General features: G+C 37.5%; 1 protein-coding gene across 4 annotated transcripts in view; it reads left to right on the forward strand.

Annotated features, from left to right (window-relative positions):
* The window catches only part of RELT (RELT TNF receptor), a 61672-nt gene that overhangs the window by 38489 nt on the left and 7221 nt on the right, over positions 1 to 15962 (forward strand). For all 4 annotated transcript variants that reach the window (XM_053708728.1, XM_053708725.1, XM_053708727.1 and 1 more), the window contains exons 6-8: positions 8189 to 8446; positions 14590 to 14673; positions 15403 to 15484. In XM_053708728.1, the coding sequence (XP_053564703.1) occupies positions 8189 to 8446; positions 14590 to 14673; positions 15403 to 15484 (424 nt within the window). The remainder of the gene's footprint in view (positions 1 to 8188; positions 8447 to 14589; positions 14674 to 15402; positions 15485 to 15962) is intronic.

Raw genomic sequence — 15962 nt, forward strand, 5'->3', positions numbered from 1 at the left:
ATCTTTCCAACTCCCCAAAATATGCTTCCCCAAATATGACAGGAAGGCATAGAGATCGAAAAATTAAGAATCCACCAGAACCAGGTATCGAACAAACAAGTCTTATAAATTTAGCAATAATGCCAGAAAACCCTAACATGCAGACATTAGTGACCAATATTGCTGAAGCACTTACTCCTAATTTTGAAACCCTCAAAACCGAAATTAAGAATGATATCTCCTCCTTAACCCAAGAGGTGCGGCAATTTTCAAACAGACTCCAAGAAGTAGAACAGAGAGTATCGGATCTGGAAGATCAAACAATTATTCATAATTCCAAAATTGAGAATGCTGATAAAAAAACTACAAAAAATCATGAATAGACTAGAGGACCTTGAAAACCGTTCACGACGGAATAACCTTAGAATAATTGGTCTGCCTGAAACTAAACAATTTGAAAACCTTGATACTTTCATATCCGATACTCTCACTAAAGCTTTAAAAATTCCCTCCTCATACTCCCCGATGATAGTAGAGCGAGCCCACAGGATAGGCCCCCCCTCGATCAGAAGGTAATAACAGTAGCAGAAATCGGCCGGTTATAGCCAGACTCCTTAATTACAAGGATAAAGACCTTTTGTTACAGTATTCACGAAAGAATCAACCGATTATGATAGAGGGCAATAAAATTATGATTTTCCAAGACTTTTCGGCAGACACTGCTTTAAAAAGAAGGGAATTATCCCCGATTTGTTCAAAATTTATACAACAAGGGTATAGGGCGGTTCTGATTTACCCCTCAAAATTGAAAGTGATATTGAATGGAACAACACATATTACTGAAGATGTTCAAATAGCTGAAAACCTTCTTAAGTCTCTTGCTGGTTAGACATAGGGACAAATTATGATTAACGACTTTACACATGTGGCTCCATGCTGTTTTTTTCTCTTTTATATGGTATTAATTCTAGAAGCAGGTTATGGCGATGGTAATCCTGGGGGAAAATGGGACCCCTCCCCTCCCCCAACTCCTCCCCCCCTCCCCCTTTTTTTGTTTCTTCCTTTTTTTTTTTTTTTTTTTTTTTTTTTTTTTTGTTTCTTTTTCTTTTTTTACCTTTCCTATATATGTTAGAGAAAAATGACACAAAATTCGGAAAAATTTAAAATTGTATCATGGAACGTAGGGGGAATTTCTTCCCCTATTAAACGCAAAGCAATTCTGGCACACCTACGAAAAACTCAGACGGATATTGGTCTATTACAGGAAACTCACTTAAACTTAGAGGAATCACTAAAATTAAAATCATCTTGGGTAAGAGAAGTTTTTATAGCCCCGAGTGTAGGAAAGAAGAGAGGAGTAGCAATACTCATAGGCAAAAAACTCCAAGTGGAGATTCTGGACTCTGAGGCCGATTCTGGGGGGAGGTATGTCCTGGTTAAGGTGAAAATAGGTCAGGCAAAATATACAATTTGCAATGTCTATGGGCCAAACAAAATTGATCCTGAATTTTGGGACGTATTACAAACAAAGCTCCTTCTGAGAACTGAAGGACATCTAATTGTGGGGGGGGACTTTAATATGGCCCCCCAATGTCCCATAGACAGACTTAGGAAAAACACTAAATGTTTGAAACAGAAAAAAGATAATCTTGAGCGCAAAATAATCAATAATATTAAACAGACCCTCTCTCTGCGCGATATTTGGAGATATCAGAACCCTGACACTCAGGACTTTACCTGCCTATCTAAGGCGCACAAAACATTGTCTAGGATTGACCTGTTTCTAATCGGGGATCACCTAAGTCCTATAACAGTTAAGTCCGAGATAACGCCTATCTTCTTATCGGATCATGGGCCTATTACCCTCGAATTTAATATTACCCAACAGAGTTCAAAGAATCATCGATTCTTTTTTCCTTACCACTTTTACAATGATTTCAAATTTAAAGAATGGCTTAAGAACAAATTCAATGAATACGCTCAATTTAATAACAATTACGTTGAACGCTCTGATATTTTCTGGGAAACTGCTAAAGCAGTTCTCAGAGGAGAAATTATGGCATACTCGGCGATCCAAAATAAAAGAAGGAGGGCAAGAGAAAGGGAAGTTTGTAACTCATTGATTAATTCCTACAATCATTACCTACTAGATGGAACGCCCTTCAATTGGGCAAGATACGTACGAGCTAAGGCAGCAAGAGATACCTTTTATCTAACACAGGCAACAAACACTGAGCTTAGGATGCAAGCCAAATTGCATAAATTTGGTAATAAGTCTGGCAAAATGTTAAATAGATTAATTAAAAATGAGAATAAAAAACTTCATATTAACAGAATTCAACATAATGGGAAATCTTTAATTAACCCAGAAGAAATATCTAGGGTATTTTACCAGTATTTTCAACAACTGTACACTAGTAAAGAATTTGATATAAACAAAGCGACAGATTTCTGTAGCAAAATCAACTTTCCTACGGCCACTCCTGAGGAGATTGCCAGACTCAATGCACCTATCTCACTAGAAGAAATTGGAATAATAGTCACCAAACTTCCCATAAGTAAGGCAGCTGGCCCGGATGGATTGCCCAACGAGTTTTATAAAATTCTAATACCAGTGATAGCGCCATATCTGGGCAACCTTTACAATGATATTTTTATTAAACATAAACAGGCTTCCTCCTCTTTCGCATCTTCACTTACCACTCTGATCTTGAAAGAGGGGAAGGACCCTACATGCAAAGAGTCTTATAGACCTATTGCACTGTTAAATTCAGACTACAAAATTCTCTCCTCTATTCTAGCAAAAAGACTTCAACCTATCTTAACTACAGTAGTCCATCCGGACCAAGCTGGCTTTATCAATAACCGTAATTCTTCAGCAAAAATCAGAGAACTACTAGTTACTATGGAATATATACAAAGAACATCTTCTCAAGGGGTGGGGAGGGAGGATCCCCCTGACATGGCTATCTTATCACTTGACGCGGAAAAAGCCTTTGATTTAGTAATCCATAAACATTTAATTTTCTCTTTAACAAAGTTTGGGATTGGGGGTAATTTTCCTAAATTCGTGGAGAATATATACAACCATTCCCTTACAAATCTGATCATTAATAATGATATTACTTCTTCGATTGCATTGAAGAGGGGCACTCGTCAGGGCTGTCCTCTCTCCCCGCTCCTATTTGATTTAGCCATAGAACCCTTAGCAATTCAGATTAGGCGCTCGCTCGAAGGTATAAAAATTCAAAATCACGAAATAAAAATTGGATTATATGCAGATGATTTACTTATATATCTTTCTAATACAGAAAAAAATATCCCAAAACTTCTGCGTATCACTGATCAGTTCGGGATATTCTCAGGGTACAAAGTAAATGCCACCAAATCTGAGTTAATTTGGCTTAGGAAAAATAAAACCAGCATAACAGACATACCCTTTAGAGTGGTAACGGAATCTATGAAATATTTAGGAATTAAAATCCCAATAAATTTAAAAGATCTCTATAAGGTGAACATAACCCCAATCCTAGCATATATTAAAGAAAGGCTTAAAATCTGGCAAAACTTACCTCTGTCAATTTCTGGTCGTACAGCCTTATTTAAGATGGTTCTCCTTCCAAAATTGCTTTACATTTTGCAAAATGTCCCCCTAATTTTGTTTGAGAGAGATATACGGTCGTTAAACTCATCAATTGGCCAATTTATTTGGCAAGGGAAAAGAGCTAAGATAGCCCTTTCCAAATTAACAGTACTAAGAGAGATGGGAGGTTTGGCACTCCCAAATTTAAGATTCTATAATCTCTGTTTTTTAGTCCGCATAGTAGCAGATTGGTTTTCTAATAAGAATTATGTTCTAAATGTTGACTTAGAGTCTAATATTTGTGAACCTTACTCATTATTGGCCTTGGCACACTTGGAACCCAGAGATCTTCCAATAAGCATTAAAGAACTTAAATTTATTCTGAATCCACTTAAAGCTTGGTCTAGATTGACTAAAACTCTTTTAATATGCCCTAAGGCATCAAGGTATCTCCCTTTAACTAAAAATCCGAATTTCCAACCTGGTCTAGACTCACCGGTTTTTAATAGGTGGCATAACAATGGATTGGACAGAATTATTTATCTAATTGATCAGGATAGAAAATGTGTCAAATCTTTTGCACAATTGAGGGAAGATTATAATCTGGTAAACAAAGATTTCTTTGCTTACTTACAGATAAGACATTACATTATGGATCTAACATATAAGACTGGTTGGAGTTGGAATTTGGGCAAGCTAGAAACCTGGCTTACAATAACTAGAGATTCCTCCATGTCCATTTCTCCGTGCTATTATCTATTGAGCCTTAATAAGGCGGTCCCGCTAGTGGAGAACCTAGCCTTATCTTGGAATAATTTAATCCCACATAGTAATATAGAACCTAAAATCATACAACTTTCTTTGAATAAGGTATCAAAAACAACTCTCTCTTCTAACTGGCGAGACGCCCATCTGAAACTGCTGCACAGGGCATATTTCACTCCGGAGAGAGGCCTCAGAGTCCGAAACCCTGAATTTGACAAATGTCCTAGATGCTCTTATTTAGCTGCGGACCTAATACATATGTTCTGGTCTTGCCCTAGGATGAGAAATCTGTGGAGCAAGTTAGAATATTGGCTTAAAGGGTCATGAAACCCAAAATATTTTTTTCATGATTCAGATAGAGAATACAATTTTAAACAACATTCCAATTTACTTCTATTATCTAATTTGCTTCATTTTTTATATATCCCTTGTTGAAGAAATAGCAATGCATATGGGTGAGCCAATAACAAGAGGCAGCTATGTGCAGACACCAATCAGCAAATACTCAGCATATCTAGATATGCTTTTCAACCAAATATATCACGAGAATGAAGCAAATGAGATAACAAAAGTAAATTAGAAAACTGTTTAAAATAGCATGCTCTTTCTAAAGCATGAAAGAAAGTTTTTGGCTAGAATGTCCCTTTAAGAATGTACTCAAAATTGAGCGGATGGACCTCTCCTTGTTTCAGACTATATTCTGTCTGAGGCCTGGAGAGGAGCGTCAGCCTAATGAAAAACTAGTTAACTTAGCTATTTTAGCTACCAGATACCTGATATGTAAGAAGTGGAAACTGAGGGCGATACCATCTATACCAGAAATTAGGAACCATTTAAAGAAACAATGCGTCTTAGAACAGAGAACTACCAATATAGACAATGAACGTGATGTAAATAAATTTTTCCTTAAATGGGCGCCTTTTATTAAGATTTTCCCTGATAGAGAAATCGACTATCTGATATCTCCATTTAAGAACTCGGAGCTAGTATTACTAGGTCTTTGGTGATCTGAGGTAGGTTAGTGCAAATTGAGAATGGTTGTTTTTCCCTTCCCTCCCCCCCCCCCCCTTTTTTTTTTTTTTTTTTTTTTTTTTTTTTTCTTTTCTTTTTTTTTTTCCTTCCTTTTGGTCAATAGGGTGGAGTGTGGGGGGAGGGAGGGAGGGGTGGGGGGGAGGAAAATATGGAAAAATTCCAACACTGAGTTACTAAGACAAACTGAATAGTTCAGCTAATTGGTATATGAGATGTAATATACAATTATTTTCTTTCTTGTAAGACTGCTATGGTTTTTTTATTTTTGCTTTTTTTCCTTTTTCTCACTGTTGTCTTACTCTAATATTGCCTTATATCGATGAAGCATAATAATATGTTGTTTTTTCTTTATTGTGAACTTGTACTCACTGTTGGATAAAATAAAATAATATAAAAAAAAAAATAGCATTCTCTATCTGAATCATGAAAGAAGAAATAGGGGCAGTGTTCCCTCTAAAGAGAGTTGTGTGTGCGGCCCAACAGTGAAACAGCTAATTACACATCACTGCAAGGTGTGGTTACCGTATTAACTGTTTCACTGCTGGGACACTCACAAAACTGGCCTTAGAGAGAACGCTGGTTATGGGTGGTATCCACTCAGCACCGGCAGTTCTCTGCAGCTCTTGAGCAGTACTTTAACTTCTCTAAAGGGGGTTAAACACATAGCACTTCAGGGCAGCTATTGTTAAAATGACATGATGTTGTAATGAATTACAGTGTCATATTCCCGCTATAATGGCCCTTTAACTTACACAAGTGAAGTAATGTTCAAAGAAAAGCTGGAAATGGAGCCTGTTTGGTTTTTCAGCTTGATCATACGTAGTCCTAAACCACATTGTGAGAACTTCCCAGTTAAAGTACCGCTGGGTGAAGTTTTATCTGGGTGTTTCTCTTAATTCTTAGATGTTTATGCAAAAAAAAAAAAGAAGTTGAAATTAAAGAAAAAGTTCAGCAGTGTCCTTTTTAATACTTTTATATTATGTTCTCATGCGGGTAACTTACAGTTGGATAAATGTTTCCTAAACTCAGGACTTTTGTAAAACGTCAGTCTAAACAAAACCAGTTTAGTTCATAATAATTAATAATTGGATTCTGGTATAGCGCACAACCTCAAACTTAATCGACTCGCGGCACTGATAACGGGTATTATTATTACCCAACTTAATGGTACTCATGTATAGCTTCTGGTGTATACAATGTGTATTGCTCAACTTGTAAATGCTGTGAAGCTCTGACGCTTCATACAAAGATTATGCCAGGAAATTTGTTCTTCCTGTAAAGCCAGCCAGTATGACTGTTTATTTGCATGTTGTTTGTTACTGCGTGTAGTAACTTGTCTATGGGAAAAACTACAATTAGAATGCAGTTGTCATAAGTTCCTTGTCCATAAATTCAAGCCCTTTGTTCTAATCCTGTAGTGTGACCTGTTTTCATGATGCATTTCTAATCTTCATTGTCTGGCAGTGTAATGTTTCATTGCTGCCTACATAGGAAACCTTACTGGTAGTATAGCTTGTACCTACATAGGCGTAAGAGCCCAACACATCTGACACAAGAGGATAATTAGTAGATGTGTATGGCCAAAAAAAATGTTTTGTCTGAAAGATTTGTTTCAGATTTTTTTACAACGTACAGCTCACTTTCGTTTACACAGGCATTCGGTTCTGATTCGTTAGCGTTATTTTCATTGGGAACAAATAGACAATTAGTATTAACATAAATCTTATTATAGGATTCGAACAATTAAAATAATCTTTGTATGTTAAAAGAACATAGAACTCGTGACTGACTAAAAACAGCATTTAGTGCCTGACCAGTTGTCCCTGACATCAGTCATTAATAATACTATGGCAGGATTAGACAGGGGACGATAGACAAATGGCTGGTCAGACCCGCCTGTACATCATTACAAACAAAGGAGCTTATTAACCAAACAATATAACCCTTCCCCTCAATCCTGCACCTTTTTATTGGCACCAAACAACATGAATGAATGAACTAATTGATTTTGGCAACCATTTTTTTTTTTTTGGTCAGTTTAATCCAATAATGCATTTTACTGATAAATCCGAAACATTCAGATTAATTTGCATTGGTCTGAAGCCTGAACGCAAATCTCTAGTAATGAGCAGCTTCTGAGCAAGCTATGTTTTTTTGTATTGTATCAGGGAACCTTTAGGAACTGCATTCAACAGGAATCAGCTGATTTCATTAGCCATTAGATTAGATTCACCTTGCTATTCACCTTACTGCCCCATCAAAGCTGGTTTTTAGTGTTGTTACTTACTGGCACACAGTTGGTTAACAATGTGATCATCATAACCTCACAAGAGCAGATGGTTTATTGTCCTGGTCAGTGATTTCTGTCACTTCTTGTCAAGACAACGCCTGCAGATTCCTTGTTCTGTTACATGCTGCAGATTTCTCCAAAATCTCTAACTTTCAGAGTGGCCAACAAAATGCATCACAAAGTGAGATCTTTTACCAGATCTATACTATCGCAAGCGTTAAAGCACATAACCTCCTCTTGGTGCCATGATAAATCTTTTGCTCTTAGGCACAGGATGCAATACCTTTTATCCTTTTGTACTGCACAGTGACCATCTAAGCAGACACCTGTGGGGTAATGTTGCTCTTAGGCAAGTGCCTAATTTTCCTGATAATATTAAAGCCTTTTTCTCCTCTAGGGACACATTGAAAAATATTGCAGTTTATTTTCCCTCCTGTTTCCTTTCTTCTGTAAAGCTCTATCCGGCCTCTCACTGCCTTTTTCAACAAACTCCCACCCTCCTATCTTTGATTTATTCTTTTTTCCTTGTTCGTCCCTAGGTATTCGGACATTACGGCCTCGCTCTCCCCGGACTATAGATGCTTCCACCAAGCAAGATAACAGGATGACGCTGAATAGCACGCTGAGCGAAGGGCAGGGGGATTCTGGGACGCAGTATGCAGTGTTGGCTATTGTGCCAGTCTTCTGTATGATGGGGCTGTCTGGCATCTTACTCTGCAACTTTCTGAAAAAGAAGGGCTATCACTGCACCTCCCAGAAGGAACAGGATGAGGAGGCTCCTCCTGCTGAGAAAGCTGGTGAGTCCTTTTGTGCTTTATATCTAGACTTAAAGGGACACACAGGACTGTGTTTTTTGTTTAAACTCTTTAAGAGGGAATTCTAAAATGTATTAATGCCTACGACGGTGAGCAATCCACTCTTAAAGGGGCATGAAAGTCAGAATTAAACTTCGGTTTCAGCTGGAACAAGACGTTTTTAGTTCACTTCTAATATGAAATGTACTTTATTCTCTTGGTATAATTTTAAAAGGCATACCTAGGTAGGCTCAATAGCAACAATGCACTACCGCAAGCTAGCTGGTGATTGGTGGCTGCACATTTATGCCTCTTGTCATTGTCTCACCAGATGTACAGGGGTAAACACAAATGAAGTGTTAAAGTGACAGTGTTCTATAAAACAAAAATTCTCCCCTTTATCATGTTCCCAATCAAACACTTTACGTGTTGGGGTGTATTAAATTGTTTACAGATAATTCCTTTACCTTTCTATTTTGCCATTTAAAAATTGCTGTTTTTTCTGCTGTAACTTTCACCTATAATAGAAAAAATTCAATAGGGCAGTTCTGGCTATAGAAAAGCTATGTAAACAATAGAACAAATAAACCTCCCAGTGGGGGTTGGGAGAGAGCCCAGCCCATTGTAAAAGGGGTTTCTAAAGTAATTTATTCTTCTAGGGATTAAATTACTAATCAACTAGCAATGGCAAGGCTTGAACACTAAGGGGCCGAATTATCAGGGGGCCTTCAGGCTCGCCGGAAACAGCACAGAAGTGGTCTTAAAACCGCTGCTCCATAACTGGTCCACCGCCTCTGAGGCTGCGGTCTGCAATCCGCCGATCCTATATGATCGGGCTGATGGACACCCCCTGCTAGCGCCCATTGGCCCGTGAATCTACAGGGGGCAGTATTCACTGATTGTGCAATGCTAAATGACGACAGCGTATGCTGTCGGCATTCAGCAATGTCTGTCGGAGATGATACGCTACAGCGTATCATGTCGGACAGACATTGATAAATTGGCCCCTAGGTGTATAACATTGTTACAGATATTGTTGCAGACACTGCTGTCATATTGTGCTCAGCATATGTGCACATTGCTAAGCATACCTCAGTATGCTCTTATGGAAGTGTGTGTGTTCTCCCCCAAATTCACTTGTTTATTCTAATCCAGTTACTACAATAAGCTAACAAAGCCATCACTCTCACTGACGGGGGGGTCGTTCTATTCTGCAATTGTGTCTAAATAAATGATAATCTATTTCTATGTTGCATTAGATATTTGAAATCTATGGGGAATGTGATATTGTCTGCATTTAGGTCAAAAACTCACTAGTTTATAGAAGAAAAATAATCAGTGTCATTTGTATTTTAAAGAAACCTATCTCAACATTCTGAGACTAAACAACCCCTTCTAACATCTAGCTGTGACCTTTATAGCTGGTGGACAAGGGTTTCTGTAAGGAGCTTATGGAAAATTCTTAAAGGGAAAAAAAAAAAGCTTTGCAGACCACCCTCTGCTCAGTTTACCAAGAGTCCTGTTGATAAGAACTCTACTATTCAAGGCACTTCCCTTTGATGAACCACTGCTGGTGAGAACAGGAAGATTTATAGTCTGTCATGTTGGAATGTCTTGTGGTCATATTCCTTGTCCAGCCCCTCTGCGATTGTCTCATGGGCTGCAAACTATCTGATCATGTAACACCACTTGCCTTGATAGGCTTGAGGGCTTGCAGACGCCTAGTCACAGAGAGAATGGCAATTTAAGCTTTTTTTTTTACTTTATTGTAAAACATTTTGGAGTGGAAACGCTATTAAATAGTGCCCTTTTTATGCATGATAGAAACTGAAAGTTTAATGTCTTTTTAAAACCTTTTTAGTAGTATCTGTTGGGTAGGAGGTGCCAATAAATAAATAAGGAGAAAGCCCCCTTTATTTATTTTATTTATATATATTTATTTATTAATTTATTTATGTATTATCTTTCTTTCCAATTGTAGTGAATATATCTAAGCTGATGTAAGGCATGAGCACTAACTCCTGGGGAAATTAGACTTTAAAGGGGTCTTTTAAAGCCCACTGTATTTACAAGAAGGCATTTAAGTATACTTATTTCTTTTTATGACTACTCCTGTATGTAAAATAACCAGTTCCCCAGCTCTGTTGCTGGACATATACACAATCAGTACCATTGAAACAGGAAGTTGCCTCTAACAAGCCAATAAGCTACTGGTCCCTGGGGATCTGTTGTGTACTAACAGCATTTCTTGTTAGTCTTAAACAGTTTAACAAAGGTTGAAATTAGACTCTCAGATGCATAATAAATATGCGGGATGTAATTTCTATAATCATTCGTTTTTTGCTCATCCTTTTTATCATATATTGTTTAACTGTGACTGTCTCTCTGTTAATAAAGTGACTTTCTGGGACCTTCTGTAGATGTTCTGTCCCATTAGCGCTGAATTTCTTTAACAGCCAAGTACCTGGTGGCTGCCGTGACGCAAAACCGAGTATCTGATCAACAACAAACCACAAAGTTCAATTCTCTGGATAGATCTGTAGCCCTCAGAGGAGCAGAACACAACACGTGTATATTAGAGGAATTTTTATAGATGGCAAAACCACAACGAGAGATGAAAATTGTACACGATCCCTGAAAAGACCAGCAGTAGTCTAATACATAAAGTGACTCACCACAAACTCTGGTGGTGCACAAGTTAACCCTTTAACTGCTTGAGAGCTCTAAGCCATTGTGGCATTTTGCAAAATAACACATGCTATTCATTTCACACTCATTGTTATCGGCATGTTTGTAAGATATGAACAAAGTACTCAATTTCATTTAATACTGAATCAGCAAGCAGTTGGTAAGATAGTAACTGAGGTTACTTAAAACCTATCAACACCCTTTCCCATCTTCTGTGATGCCCTCTGCTGGGTAGTTTGTGCCTCCAATGTGACTTCAGTGTGACAACGATGGGGTTGAATCCTGAGCAGTCTGGGCTGTGACCGATTAAACACAAGTATAAATAGAAGTGCATACTCATTATGAGTGCTTGCATAATAAGTGTACACATAACCTAAATCAGGGGCTGGAGAAATGATTTAAGATCCAGGAAGAATAAAGAGCCAGATACACACAATTTAGGAGTCAAACAAGGTGTTTGTATGAAGATATCTGCAGAATAATGCACAAGCTTCTGAACCACAAGTAATATTCATGGAGCAGTGCCTCTCAGGTTCCTGCGGTTCGTCTGGTTTCTAAGTAATGATTACTATAATAAGATATGATGAGAACGTTCACTGACCCTCTTAAGAGTGTGAGGTCTGGCTGAGAGCTTTATCTATAGCAGAAGAATCTGTTCAGATACCAGCACTGGGTAGGGAGGGCTCACAGCCGCTGTCTATTTATTAACCCCGGGAGTGGTGGGAAGTGAAAACCTTTATTAATATAAAAGGGCAATAATCTTAAAACCCTAGGAAATCTGAGGTGGCAAATTTGTTAAATGGTTAAGGAACTGGCACAAAACCAAGCAGCAAGCCCAACAATTCTGAGGGGTACAGAGCATCTGGTAACTGTCTTGATTTCTGGGGTTCAGTAACAATTGTGGTGATGTACAGTCCTTGACTAGCAGTGATTTGGGGAGCTCTGGCTACATGCTGGTAAACCCTATTACATAGGCTGAGAATGTCATCTCCCCTTGTCTCACAGAAGCTTTACCTGGCAATGCTCTGCAGCTGTCTTTTGATTTGTTAACCACTTGTCTCCCAAATTATATATTTAGGTAAAGACTCCTAACAATTACTTGCATCTGAAAGTGACCACTCCTATATGGGATTACATTTTTTTTTTAATTGTAATGACTTTTTTGGGAAGAAATATCACTGCAATACACGCACACATATACACATGTACACACGCACACACACGTATACATACATACATTTACACACGTGTATATACACATACATACATACACACACACACACACGCATACATACATACATACATACACACATATATATGCACACACATATATACACACACACATGCGCACACACACATATATATATATATATATATATATATACACACACACGTATACACATGCGCGTGCGCGCACATATACATACACACATGCATACACACATTTACACACACACACGTGCGCACACACATATATATATATATATATACATACATATACACATACATACACACACACATATATATATATATATATATACACACACACACACACGCATACATACATACATACATACACACATACATATACACATACATACACACACACACACACGCATACATACATACATACACACATACATATACACATACATACACACACACACACACATCTGCGTGCACACACACACACATATATATATATATATATATATATATACACACACATGCATACACACATTTTTTTTTTTTTTTATTCCTGTGAGTGTTGTCTCCTTCAGATGCATGTGAAGTAAGTGCTTTCCTACCTAGGACTTCAGTATAGAGAGTTTTTTCTCTATCACATACTCTACATTATGATCCCTCACCCAGATCATATCACTTTTTTTTATTTTAATTTACTTTGTTTTCATGTGAAACAAAGACCCCAATGCAAACAGCCCTGAGGGTTTTTACTGGAAGTCTGGCTGTGTTACCTCTTTGTAACGAATCATCCTGTAATCCCACATCTGTACCTTAGCAGGGGTCTGAACATGAACACACTTCAGGGGAGAAAGAAAACATTATTATTGGCACTGAACACAAGCATATAAGTAATAATTATTAACCGTCATGTACGAGAGTAGTGAGACTATGTACATCCTAATTAAACCCCTTCACTGCCATGAAGGTCTGCAATGGCTCTCTTGCAGACAGTGTCTTAAAGGGACAAACTCCCAATTTTTCTTTCATGAGGAGTATACACGTTTAAACAATTTTCCACTTTACTTCTATTATCATTTTTTTCTTCATTCTCTTGGTATCCTTTATTAAAGGAGCAGCAATGCACTACTGTGAACTAGCTGAACACATCAGTAAGACAATGATCAGGCATATATGTGACGCCACCAATCAGCAGCTAGCTCCTGAGCCTACCTAGATATTATTTTCAACAAAGGATACCAAGAGAACGCAAATTAGATAAGAGGTAAATTGGAAAGTTGTTTAAAAGTGAATCATGAAAGAAAATGTTGGGTTTATGTCCCTTTTTAAAGGACATAAAAGTTTGTTGTTGTTTTCTATATGGATAGATATTTATGATTAATTGCAATGACCTACATACAAAAACTTGCAATTTGTTCATATATTGATAATCTACTTTAAAACCCTTGTGAGTATGTTTGTTTATATAGGGCTAGCTTTAAATTACTTTACTACCCTAAGCAATCACTGTCTAGTTTGTAGCTGGTTTAAACAATTTGCAGCATTCTTTAAAGAAACCTATGTTGGGTACATTTTTGCTTTGTGACCTTTCGTTGTTTCATGGGACAACACCAGTTTTATACACAAACATAAGGTAGTTTACAACACAAGGAAGCAAGTAGTGAATATATCATGCAATGTGTGTGTATATGTATGTGTATGTGTTTTTTTTTAAATATATATATATATAAATATAAAATTACCCATAATTGATCCTTCTTCTGTTACAATTGCAGTGGTTTATGCCCCTTTAAAAATCTTGCACTCCAATTAAAGGGACACTGAACCCAAATTTTGTATTTCATGATTCAGATAGAGCATGCAATTTTAAGCAACTTTCTAATTAACACCTATTATCACATTTTATTCATTCTCTTGCTATCTTTATTTGAAAAAGAAGGCATCTAAGCTTTTTTGGTTTCAGACCTCTGGGCAGCACTTTTTTATTGGTGGATGAATTTATCCACCAATCAGGAAGGACAACCCAGGTTGTTCACCAAAAATGGGTCGGCATCTAAACTTACATTCTTAAATTTCAAATAAAGATACCAAGAGAATGAAGAAAATTTGATTATAGGAGTAAATTAGAAAGTTGCTTAGAATTCCATGCTCTATCTGAATCACCAAAGAAAAAAAATTGGGTTCAGTGTCCCTTTAACTGTCCAGCATGTAATACTTAATATCCTTGCCCTAGTAACAGTCCTGTTATCTTTTAGAATTCATACCTCCGTGTGTATTGGAAGAGAATGGTAATGAAGATACCATCGGGGTCCTTGTTCGTCTGATCACAGAAAAGAAAGGTTAGTGCAAGCATCTCCCTTTCACAAGCACTTCCTAGTAAGCTGTGTCCTTCTCACAATAAGACTTATCCGCTACTGCAGCAGAACGTACACGAACCAATTTTTATGGTGTAGGCCATTTTTTTTTTCTTCAGGTTTTTTTTACCTCTCAAATGTGAGAGGACATTTTAATGCAAATATGACCTGTTCTAAATAGCTTGGGAACATCATTTTTTTTAATTATTATTACAGATCCAAGTAAAGTATATCTTTAACCTCTGCAAAATCCCTCTCAGGTGTTACAAGTATTGCAGCTCACAAGCTGAAGCATGGCAGTTATTGGCGAATACACTGGTGGTTTTGTGGCCGTGAGCTGCAGGACTTTACACAGTTAGCTAGGATCAGTAATGCACAGATGGCGCTCTAGTGAAACAAAAGGATTCTTTAATTATGTATAGCACAAGCTGCTATTTTTAAACTGTTCTACTTGAAGAAAGAAATATCATTAGGGCTCTAGGCATCGGTTTAATAGTTTTTGACAATGATGAGGGCTTTATATTGTAGTTTCACAGCTCATTTACAAACTATATAATACAATTCCTGCATTACCCTCTGGGTAATTTTCTCAGACCACTCCCCCTGGGAGCTCAGGAGGAGAATAAGGTACAACTGCTAAGCCTGATGTACTGGAGATTTGTTTTAACATATTTATTGCATCATAGGCTTCATGTTTGTTTCTTTTACCAACAGAAAATGCAGCTGCTTTGGAAGAGTTATTGAAGGATCATCAGAGTAGACAACTGTCCCAGTCTCCCAACAAGGCTCCTCACAAGTGAGTATCATTCCTATGCGCATCTTTATCGGAGTTTGCAGTGTAACCTATATAGTGTGATCACACAACACCATTTCTGTAAAGTTCATTAAAAGGCCAAAATAATGACACTCGAGCATGTAATTTCAGCACAAGCAATGCCCCAACTCTACTATGAGTTTAACCCCGGCAAAGGGAGCTGCAAACTGCTGCTGTTATGTGATTAGCACTCACAATCATTCCATGCAATGTGCATTGCAAAGTTGTTTAACTATACATAATTAAACATTTTGGACCAGATTTCAGCCACTAGAGCGCTAATTGTGCTAGAAGTAAACTTCTCACATGCGTCGGGTTGCGCTCGTATTATGAGTTAAAAGTAAAAAGTTAACGTGCTTGCGCTAACCTGGCGCAAGCAGCTTACTTCTTGAGCATATTGCTGATTTTTTATATATATATATATATATATATATATATATATATATATATATGTGTGTAT

The sequence above is a fragment of the Bombina bombina genome, chromosome 3, assembly GCF_027579735.1.
Source record: "Bombina bombina isolate aBomBom1 chromosome 3, aBomBom1.pri, whole genome shotgun sequence".
Classification (NCBI taxonomy): Eukaryota; Metazoa; Chordata; class Amphibia; order Anura; family Bombinatoridae; genus Bombina; species Bombina bombina.